This window comes from Ursus arctos, unplaced genomic scaffold (genome assembly GCF_023065955.2).
Source record: "Ursus arctos isolate Adak ecotype North America unplaced genomic scaffold, UrsArc2.0 scaffold_23, whole genome shotgun sequence".
NCBI classification, from domain to species: domain Eukaryota; kingdom Metazoa; phylum Chordata; class Mammalia; order Carnivora; family Ursidae; genus Ursus; species Ursus arctos.
Genome location: NW_026622908.1, coordinates 12087625 through 12115286, shown reverse-complemented (window position 1 = coordinate 12115286; position 27662 = coordinate 12087625). Strand labels below are relative to the sequence as shown.

General features: G+C 41.3%; 1 protein-coding gene across 4 annotated transcripts in view; it reads right to left on the bottom strand.

Moving 5' to 3' along the window:
- The window catches only part of GAS2 (growth arrest specific 2), a 127860-nt gene that overhangs the window by 13169 nt on the left and 87029 nt on the right, over positions 1-27662 (bottom strand). For 2 of the 4 annotated variants that reach the window (XM_057317403.1, XM_057317404.1), the window contains exon 8: positions 26287-26340. The exons of the other annotated variants lie outside the window; for them this stretch is intronic. In XM_057317403.1, the coding sequence (XP_057173386.1) occupies positions 26287-26340 (54 nt within the window). The remainder of the gene's footprint in view (positions 1-26286; positions 26341-27662) is intronic. 4 annotated transcript variants of the gene reach the window in all.

Here is a 27662-nt window from a genome sequence, read left to right as displayed (position 1 = left end):
CAAAATGGAAAACAAAGTATGAATAAATACAGTTTGATCTTTTATATCGACAAAATATTTGAAAACATGAGTCTCTCTCTTCTCAAAGCCCCATTCAAGTGAAAGGCCAGGAATAAAAATGTTTTAAAATCACAGGACAAAGGGAAATTGAGAGAATATGGCAGTAGATCAGAAAAGTCAACAGAGTTCTAGAAGATGGACAACAGAGGGATGAATTGTAACCAACTAAGGGTGGAGAGAGTTGAAACTCCAGGCCTGAAATGACAGCTTGCCGAAAAGAAGCAAGTCAAATCATGCCTTGAAATTAAAGGAAATTCAGGTTTTAGAATCCCCAGGTACTTCCATCAGGCGAGGAGAGAGGTGCAGCTGAAGAAAGGAGAATTGGTTGAAAGTCTGTCTAAGGATTGACTAGCCCCTCAGATTTCCTGCTCCCGACTCCTGACTTGCTCTGCCTGTGAGTATCCCATAGGGCAAACGACTCTGTTATCCCAGCAGGACACTGAAGGTTTATCTTTGCAGGGCTTGAATCAGAGATGCTTCAGACGAGGGGATGACATGGGAGCTGGATGGAGAGCTGGGTAAATACATGACAAAGCAAATACAGCAAAGTGTTCATTATAGAACCCAGATGGTAGTTCTGTGGGTATTCTCCGTATGTTGGAAATTTTTCACGAGAAAATGTTAGAGGAATAATTCATCCTGAATCCCATCTGTTCTGCCCATCTCCACTCCTACCTCTTTAAGTCCAAATTCCCTGCTTTTTACCTGGATTACTCTAATAGCCCTCCGACTGCTCCTCCCGCTTCTGCCCTTGGCCCTTAGTAAATTCTCAATGGAGAAACTAGAGGGATATTGTTAAAACAGAAGTTACCTCGTGCCACCACTCCACTCAAAACCCTGTGGGGCTCCTCATTTCACTAAGAGTAAACTACAGAGTCTTTCTAAAGTTCTCTACATTCTTGCAGGATCTGGACTCCTGTTATGCCCCTACTTCACGTCCTACCCCAGAGCCTCTCCCATCCTCTATTAGAGCCATATTGGCCTCCTTGTTATTTCTCAAACACTCCAAGGCTATTTCAGCCACGCTCTTGACTTGGTGTTCCTCCCGTTTAGAAGACATTTTGCGCCACAACGGCAAAGCTAACCCCCCCCCCCTTCATGCCCTTGACAATCTCTCACTTTCTCAAGGAGGCTACCCTAACCACCCTTTTAAAACTGTAATCTCTGCTTCTGGCACTCCCAACCTGCCTTACTTTGCCCTACTGTTCCTTTCCCACCCTAGCGTGGATTTTATTACTTTCTAGCAAGTGTTTATATATTTATTATGTTCATTGTCTATACAATATAAGCCCTCCAAATTAACGTTGCCAGATTTATCATACAAAAATACAGGAAACCCAGTTAAATTTGAATGTCAGATGAACAACAAACATTCTCTTGGTATAAGTATGTCCCCTGCAATATTTGGAACATAACATATTAAACAGTATTTGTTGTGTACCTGAAATTAAATACATTATATATATATTTAATCTGGTAACTCTACCCTCCCACACCCCCACACCCCCAACACACAAACACACACAGAGGAACAAAAAGGTCTTCAAGGAAGTCAGGGTTCATCTGTGTTTTTCTCTGATCTATCTTTAGTTCATCGACCAGTGCTTATTTCATAATATATGTTGAGTCAATATATGTTGAATGAATGAATGATCACACATTTTCTCAGGATGACCCCTAAGAAAACAAGGGAGTGATTCACAGAAGACATACGATCCAGGAAACAGGGGATCTAACATAAGAGCAAATGAAAGTCTCAGTTGACACTGTGAAGCCAATCTGAGGAAGGGGGAGACACAGAGGGACAGAAATGAAACCCCTCAATTACCTGGTATATCTACCTATGATGCCATTGAGACAGGCTTTACAGTTCTCTAAGGGGAGCTGGTAAGGGCTTCGTAGTCCTACTTAGGAAAAGAGAAAGGGCTACGAAGAGGAAAAGTGCCCATGGCATACTACGATATTTACATGATTGTTACGGATTTGACCAACACTGGTGTCACCAACGATGCAAGGCAAACAAGAGGAGGAAAGTCCACGTGTGTGCGGGGTGAGGGGCGGTGGGGGCCTGACACTGCTCAGCCATCATCTTCCTACTCTTACTACCCTGGGTTTGTGAGTATTCCATAGAAAAGGGTCTAAAATGTAAAAAGTAAAATAAACTAGCATAATTATATAATTTGGAAACCTGGAGATAAATAAAAGAAGAAACCGCTATAAAAGGTGAAACGAACTGCTTCTGACAGAACTCAAGAGAAAGAATGAGTGGGAAGAGGAGGGAGGAAGCAGGGCAGGCTTGCAGTTTGAATCATAAATCTTACAGCACCATTTTGTTACCTGTATACCTGTATTTTTTTTAATGAAAATTAAATTTAGGAAAACAAAAGCAAAAAGAAAGAAATCAAATTTCCAAAACATAGGAAAAAATACATATTTAATCATCTGGAAAATTATTTTATTGCTATGAAAACCTTCTTTGCAAACTAGCTAGCAGGCTCTCATATACTTCCTGATACAAGGATGCAACTTTACCTGAAATCCCTGCAAAATTAATGATACTCTTTTTTCCCCTTTGACATACTTCATGGAAGAACTTTCAGACCTTATGCACAACCTGGCTACCTAATCTCAAATACGTTTTCTGACATTTTAATCGTACTTTATGGTTTACAAAATCCTTTCTAACATCATTTCATGTTATCCTCTAAAGTCACTGTTTAAATTATTTTCATATAATGCATATTTGGATTTCTCCCAACGTCAAACAAAGTCATCACAATATCCTCAGATAAGACCATTACATGAACTTAGGAAAGCAAAACTCTGCGATTTGCATGGTTTTCCTTTGTTTGTTTTATCCTCCCCTTCCCTATATTTCTGAGTCTTGAACAATGATAAATGTCAGCATTTCTCTTTCAGAAACTTTCTTTCCAAGATCATGATGGCTTGTTCTTCCTATTTCATGCTCCACTCTAATAAAATGCCAGACATTTCCCATAGCTCGATCGCTGTATTCCCTATAATCCTAATTAGCTCCCAAAACCTTCTCTGAAGCACAAAAATGCTCCTCGTCCTCTAACTCAGTTTTTTTTAATTAATTTGTTTTAAAGATTTTTATTTATTTATTTGACACAGAGAGAGAAAGCACAAGCAAGGGGAGCAGAAGACAGAGGGAGAAGCAGACTCCCCACTAATCAGGGAGCCCGATGAGGGGCTCGATCGCAGTACTCTGGGATCATGACCTGAGCTGAAGGCAGACGCTTAACTGACTGAGCCACCCAGGCGTCCCTCTAACTCAGTTTCTCATGCTATTTAAACAATTCAAGAATATAGAAGAATAACATAAACAAATCTCACTTATCAATATATACATAAAATATTACTTTTGTATATGGTTTTAAAAAACCTCTGTCTTTATCTGTCACACAGCCATACTCTTGGCAGACGCATCTTTTAAATGGACGTGCTATTCTGATTCAAAAACCTTTCTTTGCTGAATATTCTATTTCCATCTTTCATTCTCCAAAACAAGTTGGTGAAGTTTGAAGCTCACTTCCAATTAGCCAGTCTTCTTCAAAGTGAAGTCAAGGAGAATTAAACAATTCATCCCAGACTGTCTATCCATCTTGCTTCAGGCAGGTCACATGTTCACTTACCAAGGAGCCTATTGTTCTACGGGGCCACCCAGAGGTCCCAGTAGGGAGGATGACACAAACTCTCTTGATAAAAGCCGCACATAACTACATAACTCCTGCCTTAAAAAATTAGCACCAGAATTCGCTTGCTCAGATTCATCGTTTTCAGACATGAACTCCCCAAACTCCCAAACTCCCCAAACTCCCATGTTGACTTTGCTCTTAAATTTACTTTTGCCTCCCAGAATGCTGGTACCTTTCATGTCAGAGTTTACACTAAAATTTTCACGAGTTCATCTTTTACTTTTTCCTTTCTATAATTTGATAGCCCTATTCTCTCATTTCTGTAATTTTGCTTTTTAAAGTCTTTCGTCAGTGCTTGTGTTGGGGGGGGCATGGGTGTTTTATATACATACATACAGTGAGAGAAGTAAGTTACATAAATTTATTCCATGTCATATAAAGAGATACACATGCATCCCCAGCCCCGCGTGTTTTTTTCCCCTTAACTCTTACTAGAGGAATATTGTTTGCCTAACGAGGTCCTGGCTGGCACAATGGAATAACTATCTATTTGTGCAGTCCTACTCTAGGAATGTGCATTTTCTCATGACAAAGTCCACAGAACACATCCTCAGCCATGTGGGTCCCCCAGCCACCTCCTTTCCTCTCAGCAACCCATGGCATGTGATGGCATGTTCCTGTTTGTACAGACATCTTCATAGATTTCAGGAACCTTCCAGCATCACTATATCTCTGCATATCCACAAGAAACTACGGTTTTTCTGATAAACACTTTCCTGTGTCCCTTTTATTCTAAGTTAAATTATGATGGAGGAACAACAATATCTACTCCTCACTGACCAGTAGAATCTATTCTTCCTAACACCCTGATTCAGATTCAGCGAAACCTCCAGTAAAATGCGCGTTTATGTCAGCGCCTCGTACACAGACTCCATCCCTACTTGCTAACAGACACATCGCCACGGTTGACAGCCTGAAGCCATCCCCTTCTCTGAAGTACGGGTCCAAGGAAGGCAAGCTGACGATGGTATAACTCGCTCTGATTCTGCTCCTTCTTTCTTTTGTTTTCAATGTCCTCTTTTGTTTGTTCTCATATCTTTGAAGGCCACCCAGAGCTCTTTCCTGTCACTTTGTGATTCATGCTCCCTAGCATCTAACAAAGTTCTGTGGCAAAATCAAAACAAACACTCTGTAATTAATGTTAAAGTCACATCAGTGGCCTCCAGATTTGAGATCTCTCCTCTCTCCTTTTGTACATAATAGAATTCATACAAATTATTTAATGGAAGTGGATACTCCGTATCTTGCCCATTAGCTTCTAAAGTACTTATTAAAAGCATGACTGTCTGAGGTCTTGAAGCCTCAGCATGGGGCCTTCCGGCTGGGATGTATTATCCATCAACACGAACCTGGCAGTGGTCTGTGAAGTGTGACATCAGAACCGAAGCCCGGCCCCTTCCCACCCTGACTTCCCTCCTTGACTAGTTCACTTGGAGAACCCTCCTCCCTCCCTATCTTTCGTAGCCTTTAACACAGCTTCACAAAACTCCATGATCCAGCCTCTCAAACCTTTACCAACCATTCATTCTTAAATCTCAAACCTACCCTCTTTCTTCTCTGTCTCTCCCAAATCCTAAGAGGTCTTCAGGAAGGGGATTTAATATCACCTGATCTGTCTTTGCTTTTCATTCAGAGCCTATTTGATCTTTGTTGGAAGCTATTCCTGCTAGAATGTCTTCACCTTTGTAGAGTCTTGTTGTTGTTTATGTCCTCATGTTATTTTTACTCCTCCCCGGAGGTAGATTTTTATAGTCTGTTTTATTTCCATGTTCTTTGACACTCTGGAGCAAAAACAGGTCTTCTCCGTGTGTACCATGCTTTAAGTTTCTTTTTATTCTAACATAATTCAAATCATCTCCCACATACCTTCATCAAGCTTGCTCTGATAAAGGTTTGCAAAGGATGCTATGAAAACCTTCTGGAAATACCTTCGGTCTTTGAGAGGAAAGGGTTCTTGTGAATATTTCTTGGAGGAAGTCATCTGAGTCTCAAAGAGTGCGCTCTTGAGAGTTGTCCGGGTAAAGGAGGAATAGAAGGACATCCCACTCTGTGGGAAAAGCATGTGCAAAGGGACAAGAACATAAAACAGCACAGTCTATGTAGGACACTAAGTAGTTCAGCACCTTCCCAGCTGAGATGCGAGAGGGATGAGGAGAGACTGCTAGAAGATACCGCCAGTGAGGTAAAAAGTGACCAAGCCTAAGATGACCATGAATCCCTCTCTATGCACATGAGATAACAAAGGTCCCTGACAGGTTTTAGGGAAGGGATTGGCATGATAAGATGTCTACTGCACAAAGATCTCCCACAGACCCACGGAAGAGTCAAGACTTGCTTAGAGCAAGAGATTAGATAAGAGACTTTCACAGTATGTAGGAAAGAGGTGAAAATGACTGAGATTTTGATGGAGATGAAGAGAAAGGGGTCCCGTGAGGTGAACTTTCTGTTGTACTTTCACTGCCAAGTAACCTTGTAAGTTATCCATTCCAGCTCCTGACCTTCATTCTGCTTTACGGGAGACAACATAAGATTATGAGCATCATGTTTCAAAGCTTTATCTTGAAATCTCTTCTAGCATGAGACTGGACACCACATGGTTACAGGATCCCAGAATTTGAAAGAGTTTGTTCATAGAGATGAACTAGAAGAAATCACAGGAGGAAAGCATGATTTAGGGAATGTGTCTGGACATGGCTCTGGACAGGGGATGGATAGAACAGACTCAAAATAGGGCCAATAAGCTGAAAAGCCAGCCCACACTAAGCAGTTGCCAAGCCCAACAGGCTTGCACTTCTGCTCTTGTTTTTTTTTTTTTTAAGATTTTATTTATTCATTTGAGAGAGAGCAAGAGTGAGAGAGATCACAGAGGGAGAGAGAGAAGTGGACTCCCCGCTGAGCAGAGAGCCCTATGTCGGGCTCGATCCCAGGACCCTGTGATCATGACCTGAGCCGAAGGCAGGCACTTAACTGACTGAGCCACCCGGGTGCCCCACTTCTGCTGTTTCTTAAATTGATTCCACACTTTCCTACTCGCATTGGCCATTATCAGGTCTTTGTTCTCTTTCTTGAACAAGCAATGATTGCTTCCGGTTGCTCTGCCTTTCTTTTCAGGGCCCGTGTACACACTGCTCCAAGACTGACTGACTCTTTACTTGAGAATCTTTGACATGTACATTCTAGTTTCTTTCAAATTTGGCCTGAACTCAAGTTTTTAGCTTTCTTCCTCTTAGATACGAACCTTACTCAGTCATCAGCCAAACCACATTACGCACTATTTCCTGGATGTTATCGTTTTCTTTACATACAATACGTTCTCCTTGATAACATATAGAAAGTCATCCTAAATCTGTTCCTTTCCTGGATGTTTTCATGGCTTTCATACTTTCCTATCTCCAAATCAGATGCCATTTGTCCCTCCTCCGAATCACTCTCTTGGGATTTTTTATTACAATTACTTGTTTATTTTCCTCATCTCTTATAAAATGAAGAAGAGGAAAAAAGAAACGCTTATCGTGAACATGGAGTCTCACCCAACACTTTGTCCTCCACAGTGGCAACACTAGGTTCTTTGTGCTCTTTATTCTTTTTTCCACAAAATGCTCACTAAGAAACTACCATAGGGCAGATAATATGTTAACCCCTGGGAATATATCACATAGAATAAATCCAACATTGCCCTGCCTTCATGGAGCTTAGAGTCTACTGAAGAAATAGACACTAAACCAATAAATGTAAATGTGATGAGTGCCATAGAGGACAATTCCAGGGAGCTAAGGGATCAAAAAACATGTTCCGAAAGTCAATTTAGATGAACTGACTCAGTGGCCATTCTCAGCCCCCTCTCTTTTTGCTTCTATGCTGGAGACTAATAAATCAAAATACTCATGTTCTCTGCTTTCCTTGCAATGGTGCTGGCTATAACTCCACTGGGCAACCAGTGATAAGGAGATCTCCAAAAAGAGGCCACAACTGGCACCACGCCTTCTACCTTCTTCCCGCCTTAAATTCAGACTCACTGTCTCCAGCTCGCAGCAGCCATCTTAGAACCACAAGGGAAGAAATGCAAACATAGAAGCCGACTCACTAAGGGCAGAGGAGCTGAAGATGAGAAAAGCCCTTGTGCCCTAACGGGATCAGTGTGTTGGTTAATGAAAGCAGGAGTTACCAATCTCTGAACCTCACTCTATGTGAAGTTCAAGCCATTGTCAACACAGTTTTTTGTTACACTTAATCAAAGGCAATCCAAATGGACCCAAAGGAGAACTAACAGTGTTGGAAAGTCCAAGAAGGCTGCCAGGAAGATGAGCCTTGAAGGATGTGTGTACATTCATCTGTCAAAGGAAGTTGGGGGCAGCAGCAGGCAGAGAACATTCCAGCCACGGGAATCAAGGTGGGCCCTGGGGCGCCTGGGTGGTTCAGACATTAAGCGTCTGTATTCAGCTTAGGGCGTGATCCCAGGGTCCTGGGATCGAGCCCTGCATCGGGCTCCTCTGCTAGGAGCCTGCTTCTTCCTCTCCCACTCCCTCTGCTTGTGTTCCCTCTCTCGCTGGCTGTCTCTCTCTCTGTCAAATGAATAAATAAAATCTTTAAAAAAAAGGTGGGTCCTGATGTGGAGCACTTGGTTCACTGAAGATGCTGCAGAAGCGTATGCGGTGATGATGGTGAAGAGAACAAGGAAGGAGAGCGTCAACACGCAGGCCTGAAGAATCAGGCAGGAGTCCTGTTGAGCCATTTAAGGATTCTAGTATCTAAATTCAATGCAAAACCTTTTAAGGACTCTGAGGGGGAAATAACGTGTTCACACTTATGCTAGCTCATTCTCGCTGCACTGTGATGATTGATAGAAGAGTGGCTATAGTGGGCCAGTCTGGAGGCCAGAGCAGTGGTCCAGGCGGAAGACAGTTGCCTGGGCAAGGTGGTGGATGCCTGCCAGAATATTTCTCATAGGATCCCGAGGACCTCATTCTCACCTCATTTCCCCTCAGGGTTGACATTATCTTCTTCCCATAAGGCACCACTGATGCACAGGTGGGAATCATGTCATCCTCTCTGACATGACATGAGGAAGGTGGAGAGAGGAAGGTGTACATTCCCCATTTGACAGAGAAAAGTGGGACACAGAAGGCAATACGTCTTACCAAACACTTCATGACTTTAGAGCAACTTCCAGAACAGGCTTGCAGATCCATGTCTGTATATCATGTTAGAAAAATGTCAAGTGGGGCGCTTGGGTGGCTCAGTCAGTTAAGCGTCTGACTCTTGATTTGAGCTCAGGTCATGATCTCAGGGTCATGAGATCGAGCCCTACATCAGCCTCCACGCTCAGTCTGCTCAAGATTCTCTCCCTCTCCCTCTCTTCCTCCCCCTGCTCTCACTTGCTCTCTCTCTCTCTAAAATAAATACATCTTATTTATTTATTTATTTGACAGAGAGAGAGAGAGTGTGTGGGCGCACAAGCAGGTAGAGTGGCAGGCAGAGGGAGAGGGAGAAGCAGGCTCCCCACTGATCAGGGAGCCCAGTGTGGGACTCGATCCCAGGACCTTGGGATCACGACCTGAGCCAAAAGCAGACGCCTAACCGACTAAGCCACCCAGGCACCCCATAAATAAATCTTTTTTCTTAAGTCAAGAAAAACATTTTGTCATAATTAATATATTATAATCAACCTTCACTTTATTTTTAATTTTTTTAAATTTTCCTTTTTTAGAGGGAGCCTGACACAAGAAACCCCGAGATCATGACCTGAGCCAAAATCAAGAGCTGAACACTTAACCAACTGAGCCACCCAGGCACCCCACTCAACCTTTACTTTAAATTGCTTTATATTTTATAACTCAGCCTAAAATGGAGCTATAAGCACAGATAAAACATATTTCAGAGATAAAGCATATTTCTTTTCTGCTAATTAATTGCAGGGTATATAAAGTGATACAATTTCTTTTAAATCTGTGCGTCATAATACTGCTCCAGGATGTCAGATTTTTCTCTACTTCAACTGATTAATTATTGACTAGCAGGTGACTCTCTAAAAGCATCTCTGTCATGTTACTGGCAATCCCAATAAAAATGACACCTAATAGGGCCCTGTACATCTTCACCTATCACAACAGTAATCAAAATAATTAGGCATACCTTTATTTATTTATGTCAAAATAATTAGGTATCTTTATCTATTTTGGTAAAATAGGTTAGCTAGCATTATCTCCCAGTCATTGGCACAATCCCCAGCATATAACATTAATTAAAAATATCTATTCAACAATAACCAATAATTATCATGTAATTACTAATTAGTTAACACTGTGCTAAGGACTTTCAATGCAACATCTCACTTAATGTTCACATTAATCTTATAAAGCAGATATAATTATCAGTTTAGAGTTGAGGAAAATGAAACTGAGAGATGTTATTTATTTAATCATAATACTTAGTAAGTCACAGAGCTGGGATTCAAACCCCGAGCACTTATTAATAAACGATACTGCCTCTCTTGAATATATGAATGAGCAAATAAATCAATGAATAGATTGATTGAATTTGCTGATGATTCACCAGGCATTATAAATCTGTCCCCAATTAGTACAAACCCTAGACTAATTAACAAGTATAAAAATCACACATTTATATGTGGTTACCACTGCATGCCTTTACATTAGTTGTTCTCAACCCAGGGGACATTTGGCAATTTCTAGAGACATTTTTGGTTTTCACACCTGGGAGGGGGAGTTGCGCTGGCATCTAGCGGGTAGAGGTCACAGGGGCTGCTAGACCCCCTATAATGCAGAGGACAGCCTCCCATAACAAGGAATTATCAGGTTTGTAAATTAATAGTGCCAAATTTGAGAAACCTTGTTCTATAATACATAACTGTTCACATGAAGTCAAATCATACCTAAACCCTGCCTGTAAAACACACACACACACACACACACACACACACATATTTTAATCATTTATCCAACCTCAGCCATAATTTCTTTTTTCTCCTGCTGTTTTACTCACATGAGTTTAACATGCAAGACTCACAAAATCATATTGACTATAGGTAAAATAGAAGAGATAATGGTGGTGGCAACATTCATTTTTTTTTTGCAGGGAAGCATAGCCTTGCTAAAACGCAGACTTAAAGAGGCGATGTGCGCCATTTCATATCGCAGGGGCACTCGGACACCTTAAGCACAAACCACGTGACCAGCAAGAAGTCAGGAACCCAGTCCACTTGGGCCAGCAGCTATTTCCTATACATAATTGAAAAGGGGAGGGGAACAAATAAACTCCCACAGACACATCTCAACATTATTTATCATCTGTTTCAAAATAACTAGCAAGGAACCAAGCTGTTTTCAACCTCGAATACCGCCAGGGAAACACGTAGCATAATTGCAGTTATGAATCTTGGCACTAGGTGGCAGCAGCACACAAGTGCGTGATCATCCCCACATTAAAAATTTAGTGCTGCCATTGTTTAAATCCAATTGGAAAAAGAGAAGTAAACATGTTTTTTTCCCAATGTTTCTCACCATTGCCTTTTATTTCATTTACTGGACTGAAAATTATGAAGTCGCTTTTTTTTCCCAAATAAATTTACTTTTCACTCTAGAATATTTGTTTTTGTGAGAGTAACAAACGTTGGGTGTGCATGTGTACACACACTCTTTCTATATACACACTATATACATATAGTTACATTACATGTACATAAGTTGCATATATTTTATGTAATTGCATAAATTATATACATTCAATTTATAATAATAGTAACAGTGAACATGAAATGATAATGCCAGTCACTTTCTATTGAGCATTTTATCTCATTTAATACTTTTAACAACCTTATGGGAAGGTATTAGCTTTCTCCCTTCACAGTTTAATTGTCAAGGATCGGAGAAATTGGAAAACTTGGCCAGACTCACACAGTGTAATAGCTATAGAAGTGGGATTCATGTTGTACGTTTCAGAGAGCTCGAAGTCTCCAAGTTTTTTGAGATCGAGAATCTTGTCTTAACTTCTATTCTCCCCCACCAAACATGGATACGTGCTACAAATGTAGCGTATCAGTTGTAAGAATAGCCTGTGCCTATTTGATGGTGTTAAGGAAATATAATTCATGTGGGAGAATGAAAGCAGTTACTGAGATGCATGTTAAAATGGAGTTACCCAGGCACCCAGGTGGCACAGTGAGTTAAACACCCAACTTTTGGTTTCGGCTCAGGTCTTGATTTCAGGGTTGTGAGATCAAGCCCCATGCCGGGCTCTGTGCTCAGCACAGCATCTGCTTGGGTTTCTCTCTCCCTCTCCTTCTGCCCCTCTCCCTGCCCCTCTAAAAATAAATAAATAAAATCTTAAAAAAAAAGATTTTATTTATTGATTCGACAGAGAGGGAGAACAGCAGGAGGAACAGCAGAGGCAGAGGAATAAGCAGGCTCTCTGCTGAGCAAGGAGCCCGATGTGGGGCTCGATCCCAGGACCCTGAGATCATGACCCAAGCCGAAGGCAGACGCTTAACTGACCAAGACACCCAGGCGTCCCAATAAATAAAAATCTTTTTTTAAAAAAATGCAGATTATCAAGGGCTGCCCCAGACTAATTAAACCAGAATTTCTTATGGGAGTAATTTTCCCAAAGGTCTACAGGTGAGTCTAATATGCAGCTATTGTTGAGACTCTAAAGAGTGGTGACTGTGAGAGTAAAGTTCTGAGTCATTTTAGAAGGCTTTTCGTGCTTCTTTTTAATGAGCCTTCAAATACAGATTGGAAAATGTGAGAGAACATGGAGAAGGTTATGAAAATGATGTTTGGCACTAAAGAAGGTGGGCACGAGTTTGTAGCCCACCAACACTGAGAATATCCCACCCACTTGTCTTCTATTGTGTGATAGATCTTGTGACTTCAGTGACAAAGATGGGAATCTTTTTTTGTCTGTTTTCATGAACAACATTTCCATGCAAGGCCAACCTTCACAGGAGTTCGTGGTACCTAAAGTTAGACTCCTCTTCGTCCTACACTGCTGATTACCTTCTAGAATTTCAGCAAGATGTTCAAAATGTATCTTGAGATGTGATTTATTATTAATACCAACTCTAAATTACAATTATTGAGCACAGATCCTTGCACATAATGGGCAAGTGATAACCTACTGCTGTATGACTATGTGGATAAATGGACAGAGAGTGATTCGTTAAGTGAGGACATCCATGGCTGGTCTTCTTGGTTAATCTTCAAAATTCACTTCAGGGTGTGCTCAGTAATCTTTACCAGTATCTCTAGCTAGCCAATTATTTAAAAAATAATGAAGACTGGGGCGCCTGGGTGGCACAGCGGTTAAGTGTCTGCCTTCGGCTCAGGGTGTGATCCCAGCGTTCTGGGATCGAGCCCCACATCAGGCTCCTCCGCTATGAGCCTGCTTCTTCCTCTCCCACTCCCCCTGCTTGTGTTCCCTCTCTCGCTGGCTGTCTCTATCTCTGTCAGATAAATAAATAAAATCTTTAAAAAAAAATAATAAAGACTGATGCTGACACCTCCGATAAGATTCTCCTTTTCACGTTATTTAAACCAACTGATTTAAATGCAGAACCGTTTTCGGAAACAACGGTCTGGCGAAGCTTTGTGATTGTTTTAACCTAACTGTGAGATATAATCAGGACCACTTTATGCTATTCTGAAGTAGCCATGGCAAAAGAGGCTTACGTTTGGAAAGATAAAATGATAAGGGAGTGGCGGGTTTTGTTGTTGCTGTTTGCTTGGTTGGTTTGCTTTGCTTTGGTTTTTCACCAAAGCTTTCGTGGAAAACGAAGTCCTTTCACAGGACTTACACAAGAGGAGGTCTGTCTTCTTATGCATTGTACCCCTTTGTGTTCAGAATCAATCCAGATCACTACCTGTAACTCACAGCACAAAAGCAATTCCTGGCCATGCTAGCATGTTGACATCCTCCAGAATTACAGTGCCAATTTCTCCATCAAAGCAAAGTCATCTATGCTAATAGTTTGTTTGTGTATTTATCTTTCTGTCGACTCCATCCTGAGGAGCGGCACTTGGCACTCGGGAGGCTAAAAACCCTTCCAGTGAAGGTGACACATCATCCGGTACTTTGAATGGCAGAAAGCTCAGAGCAAAAACTCCAGTGCTGCCTGCAGGAGTGGTAACAAAAGCAGAGGTGGAGACACGCGTAGCCAAGAGTCCCCAAAGAAGCCTGTGATCCATACAAACTGTCAAGGCGCAGCTGTGGAGGTGACTGGGGCATTCCCTGATTCCCAAGACATCAGCAAAGTCCTTTAATCAGCACGTACATTGTTCTGTTCTGTCTATAATATTGTTCTCGAATATTAAGCAGCTGGTGATTCAGTGCCATCTGGCACTTCCTGGGTAAGAACAGCTCTGATACAGTACGAATGTGTCCAGAGTAAGGGAAAATAGTTTCCAATGAGGATAATGTGTCAGGATGAGTCAGGGAAGCTGGGTGAGAGTGTGGGAGAAGCTGGAAGACCACTCAATCAGGATGAATAGAAAAAGAGGGGGTGGTAGACTACGAAATGCTTTGTGTCCCTGACCGTCTTTGTCCATGCAGCCTATAAGGATGTACTTTCTGAGTGCTGTGGGTTTTTGTTGTGTCTCTCAGCAATGATGTTGTGAAGCATGGGCCTGTGATACATATAGAGGAGGCTGGACTGAGGACAATACGGCAACAACCCACACAGGTCAAACAAGCTGCCCCTGGCGTTTAGAATCCCTGGAGATGGAGCACAAAGAGGAACTATGGAGTTTTCTTAATTTTTCCCTCTTTTTTATTCTCTTGAGAGTGAAGATGTCCTTGCAATGGAACCAAAGGCTTTTGCCTATGTCAGGTTTACCGGAGCTTTCTGTGGCCATGCCAGAAGATGCAAAATGGTCTACAAAGGAATCTAACCCATGACCTCAGACCCTCCAGCGTCAACCACCAGTTGAGAAAACCAGGCAGAGAGAGTATCAAGAGAGATGTCTCAGAGAAGAGGGTTAAATGTCCTTATATAAGACTAGAGCTAGAAAATGATTTATGAGAACATGTGTGCAGGACTGGGTTTGGTTTCCAGGCCCCGGAGGAAAGACACAGGCCACATGGCCCATACCCAGGGAGCATGGCCAGGATGGTAAAGAACCCAGGAAACCTTGCTTGTGGGAAGGGCTGAGTGAACTCCTTTGAGTTATCAGCTACGACTTAATCTAAACATATTTTACACATGCCAGGCTTTTCCTGTATACTCTGGAAAGTAGATCTATCTCCATTTTATAGACAAGAAAATAGCCTCACAGAAGAGCAGTGGCATACCAGACAACACTGTTCAAATATGGCGGAGCTGGGGAGGGGAAGTCTAGACTGGGTGGTGGGGAATATACACGATCTAAGCTAGAAAGTATATCTTAGAGATGAGCAATCCAATGCTTTCCCCCTTCTTTCCACAGATGAGAAGGAGCTCTGAAATGATATCATGGCTTGCTCTACCTGGCTTTACCGAGATTGACTGAGTCTTAACTTTGCTGAGCCTTCAAACAGAAGCTACTATGTGCTAGTTACTGGGCCAAGTATGATCTGTAACTCTCTCAACAAATCTGTCACAGATGCCATGGATCCGCTTTGTATAGATGAGAGAATTCCTTCTCACAGTAGATGCATGGCTTCCTCAAAGGGACACAGCAGTACAGGGCTGCACTGTATACTTTATCCTAAAATCTACATTCTTTATACATCTCATGCTGAGAATGTCTGCAAAATGTATTCATTAAGAAATAACTTCGTTGTGTGTGTCTGCCTGCAGCTCAGGTCATGATTCCAGGGTCCTGGGATGGAGCTCCATATCGGGCTCCCTGCTCAGTGGGGAGTCTGCTTCTCCCTCTGCCTCTGCTGCTCGTGCTGTCTCTCACTATCTCAAATAAATAAATAAAATCTTAAAAAAAAAAAGAAATAACTTAGTCCCATTCTAATTAATCAAAAACAAAGCTGTGCTCTATAGAACACAAACTGATTAGTATTAAGAAACAATTATTATACTAATTTGACTTAAGGCCTGATATTTTGGTGAGCCCAGGTAGCCCTGCTATTGGTGAAGATACAAGTTCCATTTTGCTTTCTGAGATGCTGAAATTAGCCTATGGACTCCCATGTCTACAAGCAAAGACCTGGGGATCTAGATACCTCAAGGTGGGAACTACTGTGTTACATTAATATAAAAAATAATTCCCATCGATATTATATTACATTTTATAATATTTTACACTGCATCAAACAATAAACCTCAGGGAGTTTACACATACATCTTTAATTAAAAGCACAGACCAACAATGATGATTGGCTTTCCATTAAAGTTCCCAGTGAAAATCTAGGAGTTGTTAAAGGGGTTATGAATCTCTTCCTACAGAAACACGGGCACCATAAACACACGAGAGGTAATGAGCACCAAGCTTTTCTCTCTGAGAGAGAAAAATTACAAAAGAGAAATGATAGATGGTGCTTGCTAGAAATTTTAATTAAACCTGTGAGTGAAAAATTCTGAATCAGGCCAAGTGGCAGCTGCACTCAGACGTGACCTGCTGTAAAAGCAGAGGCGGGACCCACATCAGGAAATGGAGATCCTGTGAGAACAGCCGTAATATCCTTGAATTTCATTTAATCCAGCGCTCCACAAGGTCTAGCTCTGAAGGGCCTTCTGGGAGACCCCCTCCCCCCTCAGCTGAGTGAATAACTCTGAATACAAAGAAATCTGCTCTTGGTTGCTTAGTGACAGAGGAGTGTAGACCCCAGCATCTTGAGTGTGTGTGTATATGTGTGTGTCTGTGTGTGTGTGTGTGTGTGTGTGTGTGTGTGCTGTCCCTTGTTAGTTGAAAGGCAGTGTACCCTGGCAGCCTGCACTGATGCCTTTGCTGCAGTAATTAAGTAACAAAAAGCCTTGACCATGGAAGATTTCATAAAGAATTTCTCTAAGAACTATGATTAAAGAATAACCGCTATGCATATAAAGATCATAACGAACGTCCCCTCTCCTATTGCCTGCTTTACCGAAAGGGCATTTAGGCAGTGGATCTTTCTCATCCATACTTCCATCTCTTATAGGTTGCCTGACACTGGCCTGGTCTGTTAATTTCTACATTCTTACCCATAAATCTATCTAGCTTTGGGGGCTCTTAGGAGGTCCAATGTCCTTAATTCAAAGGGCTTTGTCAATCGTCATGCATTAAATAAACATCAAGTCCAGTGACTATTCTTTTCCTTTGTTTCTAAACTTCACTTGCTCTCCCTTATCCTACTTTTTGAAACTTGGAGACTGATGTGGCTGATTGAATTTAATCTTGAATCCAAGTTGCAATTTAACTGCTTGCACGTCAACACATTTCATGAGAAAAGCGTGCTATTTCTTTTTTAAAAACATACCTTGATGTGTACCTCTCCTGTATGGATTACAGCGCAACCAAAACCAAAGCCACTGCTCAGAAGAAGAGATTGTTTTAGGATCCGTAACTGTTGTGCCTTTAATTTGTATTACAAATTTACAGAATCAAAGCCTTAAATCCAAGGCTGCAATTAATGCTTGATGATCGGCCGTGTGGTCACTTGGCTCACACCTGATCTCTGTGATGTTTACTCTGACCTCCTGGAAACGACACCGTCCACCTGTAGGACCTCGTATCTCCCTTTAGAGTAGTAGACATGTAGCTGGGCACACATCCACCTGGTATAAAGGCCACCTACCTCGCCTCCCTTGCAGGGAGATGAGTCAAGTGAGTGTGGAACTTCCCTTAAGTGGCACAGGCACTGTGTCCCTGCATCATCCTTTCCTCCACGTTTCTGCCTGGGGCACAGAGACATCTTAGACCATGTGTCTGATGGCAGAGTGTTGAGCTGGAGAAAGCCTGAGTCCCTGAAGAAGCACAGTCATGCAAGCAGCCCTGTGCTTTGACAGTAGAGAAATACACATCGATTTGCTTTAAGTCGCCACTGTTTTGTTTGTTTCTATTATAGCCAAAGAATGAAATTACTTTTCCACATCTTCCTTTTCAGAGTCTTTCAACTTTCAAGAATTCTGCATTATGCCTTGACAGTATCTGTCTGTTTCAGGGCAATACAGTTGAAAATATTAGGCAACTGCCATATGCAAGAGCAAGTACCAGAGAGTCCGTTGTACTGAGAAATCGGTGAGCAGCTACAACACGAGTCATATCCCTACGGTCTGCACTGGTGGAGAAAGAGAAGTATAGGGTGCTTGGGATCAGTGAACCCTAACAGAAAAACCGAATTTAACAAGGGCCCAACATGAGGAGGAAGGAAGTTTCGTTGGACAACAAGACATCAAGGAGTAATGACTAAACGGTGAGATGTTAGGCAATGGGCAGAGAGAGGAGGTGCATTCCAGAAAAAAGAACAATATTTCCAAAGACCTTTGAGGAAACAACACATGTGTTGAAATAAAAGAAGTCCAGTGGCTGGAACAGAGCAAGAAAGACACCAGAGGTAAGGTTAGAGGAAGTCAGGGTCCAGAACCTTCCACTTTGTTCTCCATTGTCTCCCCATCACTCTCTAAACTAGGGGGATGGACCAAAAAAATGAGTAAGGGGACAAGAGTTCATCAGGAAGAAAATTCTAGGGCCCATTTTTTAGAATTTTTCTTGTGGGTGAGGAGTTAGAATTTACACCCACACCAGAATCAAAGTATTCCCTGATTCTCGTCCCTCCCACCCCAAAAGGAAAAACACTGAAGTGAGAAAAGACAACACTTAATGGGACCATTGTTTTGCCCTAGTTTATATAAGAATGAACAGACCAGACCAAAATATGCAAGTCATCCCTCTCAACAGAATACTTCTTGTTCCCCTCTGTCTCCAAGCCTTCTCATTTGCAAATATAAAGAAATAAATATAAATCTGCTCTTTGACAGAAGCTGGCTTCTCAGAATTTTTTTCTTTGTTTCCTACATATATTAATGCCTTTCACTGAACCAGTGAATGCATAACCACTTTTAACATCCCCCAGGGCACTGAGAAGAGGTGGGAAAATCCTAAGAAAGGATTAAATAACCCAGGGAGGACACTAGAGGGCAGCTGTCCCCTTTAAATCTGCTACAATTTCCACCCATGGGGGACTGATGACCCACCACTAGGACTATAGAATCACACCTTAATTGGTCTCATTTTCCAGAACTGTTAAAATATAAGGTAAAAAAAAAAAATCTGCTACATTTCTCCTCAAATAAGCTGAGCTTTGTACTTGCTGTCCATGTCATGTTTCCCTGCTCTTCTCAAGCCGGGCTCCTTCTCCTGATTTAGGTCTTACTTCAAAGATCGCCTCCTTGGAGTGGCCGTCCTTTAGAGCTTTACTTAAGTAACCCCTCCTGAGTTCCATCATTCTCTATTGCATGAAATGTTTCCTTTTGACATTTACCAGAACCCCAGATTACCTCGTGTATTTGCTTACTTGAAGATAATTTGTCTCTACCAGAGAGGATTCTCCTGAAAGGCAGTGAGGGACTGTATCTTACTCACCACTCTACTCTCAGGAGCTAGAAGATAATTTGTGTAATATCTGCTGAATGAATGAATGAACACTCAGTTCTCCGAAATGAGTACTGTTAGAATTCACATTACAGACGGCTTACAGAGATTTTAAATAACTTGGTCAAAGTTATGTAGCAAGTTGATGGCAGAATCATAGTGACCTCAGAGACTCTTGTAAGCATGTTTCTTTTTATGATTTTTTTGGGGGGAAAAGGTAATTTCTCATGAGAAAATCATCATTTTCAAAAATCTAGTGTCTTCTTTGCCTCTTCTCTTTGTTCTATTTATATCCAATCTAGCCTACCCTCAAAATACTATTCACATTTTTCTCTCCATTCTTTTTGCCACCATTTTAATTAATGCTCATATCCTATGAATAACCTCTTACTTAGTTGCATTTGCCTATAGTTTCTTCCTGCGGCAATCAATAATTCTATATATAAACCTCTCCCAAATTAATTGCCTTACATTTCAATTTTATCATGCTATCGATCAACACCTTCGGTTGCTGTCTAATGCCTTCAGGTCAAAATGGACAGTTTTTGGCTTTATTTTCAAGGCCCCCCACAGTTGCCCCCAGCATACTTTTATCACATTATTCCCTACGTAAACTCTCTGCAGGAGCTCCAGCTAACCTGGCCCATTCACTATTTAAACATCTTTTGAGTTCTTCCTATTCTTCCACCATGCTGACCCTATTGTCCTCCAAAAATGCTCTCCGACATCCAAATCCCATTCATTTCTCAAAACACTGGTGAATTTCCACCTTCTCTTTGAAAGCTTTCCAGATAAATCCAATGCACATGAATCCACCTTTCTCTAAAATCATCAGTGCCCAGAATAGCATTCAGCTCATTGTTGGTGCTTAGCAAATTTTTGCCAAATGAACTGCTGAATCTGTAGTTGAAGTCATACCCTGTCTTATGGCAACCTTTATTTTGTCTTTTTGATTTTATTTGTGTTATCAATTCTTGGATCCCTTCCCAACTGGATCTTTGAGGACTAAGTCATAACTGCTATTCAGCTCCTTATACCTTTTGTCTGACAGATTACTCCACATGCTTTAACAGTCAATAATCTTATTGATAAACTTGTACTCTCTGATTTCTGGTATGGCTCAGAATTTAACAATAACTGCACAGAAAACAATAAATCCTACAGACCTTAACAGAGAGACCACTTGAGATTCAAAAGTATGCCCCTTCTTCAATTAATGTTTTACCATCATTGATACATTGTGAAAGCAAATTGTCAAGTGGGGCCATTTCTTGTTGGACTATCTAGCTACATTCCTTTTTAATTTTTCCAATCCTCATGATATGATAACCTAATGGTTATTGTGGGCCAACAAAATAAGGACACCAAACTAGGCACTTAAGATAGAAACTAGTATAAAACAGGGTTCATACACTTCAGTGCAGCCAAAAGCAACATCCACAAAAGACATACTGACCAATGTTGTATTTTCTCAGTGTTCAGTTAGTACCATCATTTAATATATACCATGGAAATTCAGAGGAAATACAAATTAATGAAGACTGGGGCCTTACGGGAAGGTATGTGAAACTCTCTTCAACAAGACTGCAACAATTATTAAATCCCTGTACATGTCAGGCTATACAGTCCCTATCTTTAACTTTGTGATCTGTAACTTCACTTTAATAGCTATATATATATATATATTTTTTTTTTAAGATTTTATTTATTTATTCATGGGAGACAGAGAGAGAGAGGCAGAGGCAGAAGCAGGCTCCCTGTGGAACAGAGAATCCGATGTGGGACTTGATCCCAGAACCCTGGGATCATGATCTGAGCTGAACCCACTGAGCCAGGCGCCTGCTTTATATATATTTTAAGAGAAAGATAGATGACATCATCAACTTGCTCTTCGACCGTCTGGATATTGATTTCACCCAATCACAAAGCACCACTGATGCCAAACACACACATTCAGTCCCTCTCTTCTGTATCAACCTGTTCTGTCCTTTTGCTTATTAGTACATGAGAACAGCCTACTTATTTATTGATCTATGTCGGGGTCAGCAAAATTGGGCCCATAGGACAAATTGAGCACTCATGCTACTTTTATAAATAAAGTTTTTTTTGGAATACAGCCACGATCATTCACTTTGCATTGTCTTAAATGGCTTTTGTGCTAAAACAATAGAGTTGAGTAATTGTGACAGAAACCATATGGCCCCCAAAGCCCAAGATATTTATATCTGGCTTTTTACTATCTGACCCATGCCCTACCTATTTATTGTCTGTCTCCCCACAACAGAATGTGATGGGAGACTGTTTTGTTCGCTGTTCTAACCATGAAACTTGTATCTGGGACTTAGGCACCTCGTATCTGTTGCTGACCACTCACTGAGTTAACCGGAGAGGACAAGTTGCATTAACATGTATCCCTGAAAGCTCTGAACTTGGCCACACATCTGGAAGCACTGCTTTCTGGGTAAATACGTAATGAACTCATGTAAAGAAATTTGTAAATGGCCAAAGAATACTCTGGGGAGGATTCTTGGCCCAAGGAATAGTTTTCATGGAAAAGGTCTTGGTCTCACTGCTGGGCTTATTGGGGGCAGAGCATTGTATTTTTTATAGCCTTGCTATGCTAAATGAAATACGCACTAAATCACCAGGCAGACCTGGAACTGAGAAACTGGGTAACATCTGGAAAATAAGAGCTTAAGGTAACAAATTTCTAAAACCTTGTTGATAGGAGCACCAACCTACGCCTTTTTATTAATTTACTTGACTCCTGTCGATTGATATTACCCAGAGGTTAAAAAAAAAGAAAACACCACAGTTGTAAGATCTAAAAACACTATTTCCCATCATTCTTTCTTAGTTTCTATGAGTAACTTACGCTTTTATTCTATGTAAAATTCTCACCAAAGAAACTCTTTATTAACGAGCGGAAATTCTGACCTACTGAAACCCAGCCATTGCCAGGCAGATGCGTCAGAAGAAGCCAAAATCAACATGCTGCTTTTTAGATATTCTGTTTAAGGGACACACAGTGTTTCAATTCTGAGTAACCTACATACCAAGATAGAGACCCTCACCCGGTAGACCATAATATGCATTATATTTCAGGTTTTTATCAGCTAGGTCTCCAGGCTGAGCTGCCACAGTCATGACCCGCCCACTTACCAAGCCAACATGGTTGGAAGGTATTGGTCCAGGGTTACAGCCTTGCTATTCATTCTCTGCACTACAGCCTGAGGGATTTAAATGTAATCTATTTGTATCTCTCCCCATCGAAAAATGCTTCATATCTCTGTACTGCCTTCAGGAGAAAGCCAAAGCTCTCATAACATGAGTTGGCTTTGTGTACCTGCCTACCCAGCTCTCCCCTTGCCCACAGGCCTCTCTTCACCCTCTCCTCCCCTTGACTTCTGGTCTGAAGGCGGTGCTTCTAGGAATTTTTATAATGTCTCATTCTCTCTTTCTCCTTTTTGTTCCTTTCTCTTTCTCCTTTTCCCCTCCTTCTGGTGCTTCTGAGCCCTCGTGCGTGCTCTTTCCTTTCTGATTCTGCTTGAAACACTTTTCCTTCTGCTCTTGTTTGTTAACCTCAGCTTATTCCCCGAGTCTCATCTCAGATTTCTCTTTCCCCCAATAGCCTTTCTGGATTCCTGAAGTCCAGATTAACAGAAAAACCCTAGGCTAGGTAATGCTCTATTGGGAACTCCAGCTCCAAATCTAACCCCAAGAAATGTATCACATGAAAGATTAATGAAAGGTAGATCTCTAACTTATTTTGATGTCACCCCCAACATGGTCTAAATTCTCAAAGTCCAGATACAAGCTCTGCCTTAAGCACTCTCCCAAAGCAATTCAACTATGAGTCTCTTAGATAAATTTTCAAATGCTTTGCTGTCAAACAAAACAACAGTCCAGGAATTGTTCTTCTAAAATATGGTGGAAGTGTTCTATTCAAAATGGCACACTAACTATATTTTAATCCAAGACATAACTCTTGTTTTGAAATCCTTCACTTTAAAGAAGTTGGGGAGAGAACACAGATGAAGATAAACCCCTTGGAGTAGCCCCAACACCAGGTAATAGCAGAAAGCACCGGGTTATTGTGGAGAGATACTTGTTACAGAGTAGACAGGTTTGAAGATCACTGCATACGAAATTGTGCATAAAATGAAAATGGAACTTTGATGTATTAAACTAGCAATGTCCAGGCTGCAAACACTGGATGGACGTCTTTTAAGTACCAGAACACCTTCTGCACTAGCCTCTGGTTATGTGGAAAGTGCTGTAATCTAAATGGTTAACATGATGCATGCCATCTTTTTTATAACCTGCTGTGGCAAGCAACATTTTGGGGGTAAAAAGAATTGATCTAACAGGTGCCAACAACAGCAGGCAGAAAAGACCATCTTGCTTCAGAGAGAACAACAGTTCATACCAAATAAGTCCCAAGGCAGGTGGCCAATTCTAGGCCTGTATAGACCTGGCCAGATTCGAAGGTGGTCTAAATTGGAGAGACTAGGATTGAGGTGTGGCCTTGATTATGAAGAGGGAAGAAGATTAGAGCATAAGTCCCACCGGTGGAAAGGTGTCTGAAATGAGGCAGGGAAAACTAGAAACTGGGTGCAGACTTGGCTAATGACACTCGAGAAAGAAGATAGCTTGACAGCCTCTCCCGCAGGAGTCAGAAAGGCCCCAGCTTGAGCTCCCTCCAGGGAACAGTGTGAAGGCAAAGTGGGACCACAAGAGGCAGATTACAGCCTCCAGGAGGAGGAAGTATTAGGGGTTTGGTCTCTGCTGGCCTCCAGAGATGTCAGCCCTTGGGTCCAAGCTGTAACAAACCTTCCTAAATCCTGTTTGCCACCATCTAGGAAGCTCCTAGTACTTTTCCGGAACCTTCTGGGCTCAAGAGTCAAAGAAGAAATAACTCCTGGAAGGACTGTATCTACCAAATGATAAAGCTTAGCTCCAAACTCTTTCTTTGGGCATTACAGGACCTCCAAGAAATGCCTCCAGGAAGCAAGTCTAGATGTTGATGTTAGCTCCTTTCACTCCAATGAGGACAATGCCAGTGTTGTCATTCTACGTCCGTACTTATAGAGAAAGAAGAACAAGGAACCAGGATAGGGATGACACCTTACAAAACTTGGCAAAGTACACTCCCTTCCTCTATGCATCTTCTCTGGGGAAAGACAAGAAGGCAGAGAAAAAGGGAGAAGAGAACTCTGCACAGGTGTTAGCCTCCCCAAAGGGAGATGTGGATTTCCCCCAAAGAACTGGCATGCCAGCTTCATTACAAAACTCCCCTATAAAATCCCCAATGCCTTCTGATCATACTAACTCCAAAGATTTTCTGTAGAGACTCACCCTTAAATATGAAGAATGGTGATGTGGACTAGCAGGTAGTCACATTCCTGACTTTCTAGTGCAATCTACATGCCCCTTTAAAAATCTTTGAAGTTAGTGGGATCTCAGAAGGCATCGTGGATTTTTTAAAACTTTAAGAAAATAATTTTCAGGGAAACAAGGAGAGGTGTAGCAATGTGAGTGGTGAAAAGAACATAGTCACTCATATTCTTTGAACAGAGAAAACCTGTGGAACAACCTCTTCTTCTTTACCCAAGTGACATCTGCATAGCAATGAGGGACACTACACCCAGACAGAAAGAAGAGTGGTTCAATCATCTTTGGTGATAGATGGGAGTCGACGTTGTCACAGCCAGATTAGCGGACCTGATTTAGATTTCCCCTTCACTTAGTAGTAACTGGCTTCACAAAGTGCTTATGCAGTGTCTTGCAACAGGTCCAAAGAAAGTTACCCCTCAGTGTTTCTGATCCCCAACTCGGTCCCACACTCTGATGTTCTATAACATTCTCAGGTTAATTGAGAAGATTTTAGAAATGACTTTACAGGAACTCATCTCTCTCTCTCTTACTTGTCAATTATTAATACGGACAACCAATTAAATTCTATTTCAGCATCAGAATGATTAGCAGTATATGACCATGATTTACATTGTTAAACATGATCCTTACAAAAAAACAGAGCTATAGAGAGACTGTATCCTCAGGATTTCTGCTAGTTCTTCACACAGAGTGCACCCTCATGTATTTGGTAAATGATTCATGGGACAAATCACGGATAAAGAAATACATTTAACAATACTTTAGAAATCTAGACTAATTCTCATAATTACCTTCAAGATAGAGCCATCTGGTTTAAAGGAGAATTTACAAAATGGGGCTTTTCTAACAACCACTTTATGTCTATGTGGAATAGATAAGAGTTACTTGAGTAAGCTGTGTTTTCTAGATCATAACTGTTGATAATTTAAAAACCAAAAATGATCGAGCATTTCTATTTACACTGGCAACCTCAAGGCATCAAATTCACGCCCAATTCCATTCCCAACCTCTTTAGCTTTTATTGTACTAAAGTGGTAAATCACATGTGTTCCTTAAAGCCCTACTGATACACCGGGAGGTCAGGTGTGGTGTCAGAAGCAAAAATTTGGCAGGGGTCCATGAGGTTCCATGTGTTAAACCACAAAGGGCAATTTGTGCAATGGGAATAGTATGGAAATAATATGAAATGATATTGTGTTTCATTTTGATTCCACAAGTGTATTCTTTTAAATATTTTAAAACAAAGACTAAGCAGATATGGGAGACAGAAGCCAAATCCAGGTTTATACTTTCAAATAATTCTAATAACAAGCTCAGTGAAGGAACACCCTGGAGCGTGGAAATTGTACTGAGAAAAGACAGAAATCGCTAGGTTACTGCCTGAGACCCATGTGCAATAAGCCCCACGTTGCTATTTTTACAAAGTATTATGGGAAAACCAAAGAAGAAACAGCATTTTAAGACCTTGCTGAAATTTTTAAAGCAGGTACAATATTCACGCTTGGGTGCCCAACTTCTCTCAATTGATTGGAGGCCAAGGCTCCACAGTGAAAGCAAAGTGGAGAGGTTTCCCCCTTAATTATCTAAGTAATTACCTTAAATGTCTGCTTTGCTTTGGCTGTGGAGACATAGTCACAACCATGAAGACCCTACTGAAACAAGAAGATATGAAGTTCATAAAATGCTCTTCGTCTCCGTTGCAGAGAGGCACGCGAACATCACCTGAAAATGCAAACTGGGATCTTTTGTGACAAGATTAGCGAAAACCTTTGTTGTCAAGTTGCAGTAAGAACGATTCCTCTATTGCCCAGTATCCCAGAGTGAAGGGAAGGTTTCTTGCCTAGTAATCCACGGTCAGTGATAACAGAAGCATACATGGACTGGGAATTGTAGACAGTGCCAGCCGTTGACATTTTAAAACACAGATGATGGAACGATCCATTTTCTGGGGTCCTTCAGTTTTCTGTCCCTGCTCAGAGCTCTTATTATAAACATGAGATATGTGCAAGGAAATAATTTTGCTGTGGAAACAGACATCAAGTCTGTGTCTCAATTCCATAAGAAAAGCAAACCACACTCTAGAGAAGATCTAATGAAATCCTAGAGAATATTAAGTAAATGAAGTGTTTATTTTATGCATGAAACTTCCTATTTTAGGGGAAAATCATGCCATCTTGTTTTGACTTTGCTGGTGCCCATTCCCCTTATTCATTTGGGCATCTTGCTTTTACCCAAGGCCCTACCATTTTGTTCACCCTCAGAAAATTGTGTGACACATGAGATACTCTACCACTTCCTTCTGTTGTAATTTAAAATGTATGTAGAATTCTGATCTCACAATTGTCACATACTCACAAGGAGACACCTAGCTTACCTGAAAAGTCGTTTATTGAAAATTCTATAATCAGAATTAAAGGATGTATCCAGGTTCTGTAAGCATCATAGTTCCAAAGTAAAGTCATTCTCGGGAAACATTTGTTTCCCTTCCCATGATTGTATACTATCAAGGCTGTAATTTTTTATTATTTAAACAGGGAACTTTTACACTTAGACTAGTCCATCCTTACCTTTCCTCTAGTTGACACATGCCAGTGTGTTACCATCAGATCTAAGAATGCTGTACATGAGGAAGGTCTTATTCAAATTTTGGTGCCAAGATGTCAATTACAATTCAAGTTTCTCTGGAATTCTTTCAGTATTCACTGGGAAATCTCTTTTTCGTTTTAAGATATTGAGTAAATACAGGAGATAGATAGGTTTTCAAGGCTGATTATGAGAGGCATTCCTCTCTTTGCTTCCAAGAACATTTCTAATTCCTTGTCATGTTGACTGCAGATATAGAGGAAAGGCATTTTGTGGACATCACGATGGGAAAGAAATTTGGTGGCATATACTGTGGGGTCCAAAGTGCCTCTCTGTGCAAGGCTGAAGCCCACCTTAGCCTTAGTCCTCTCAGGTGGGCAGGCAATGA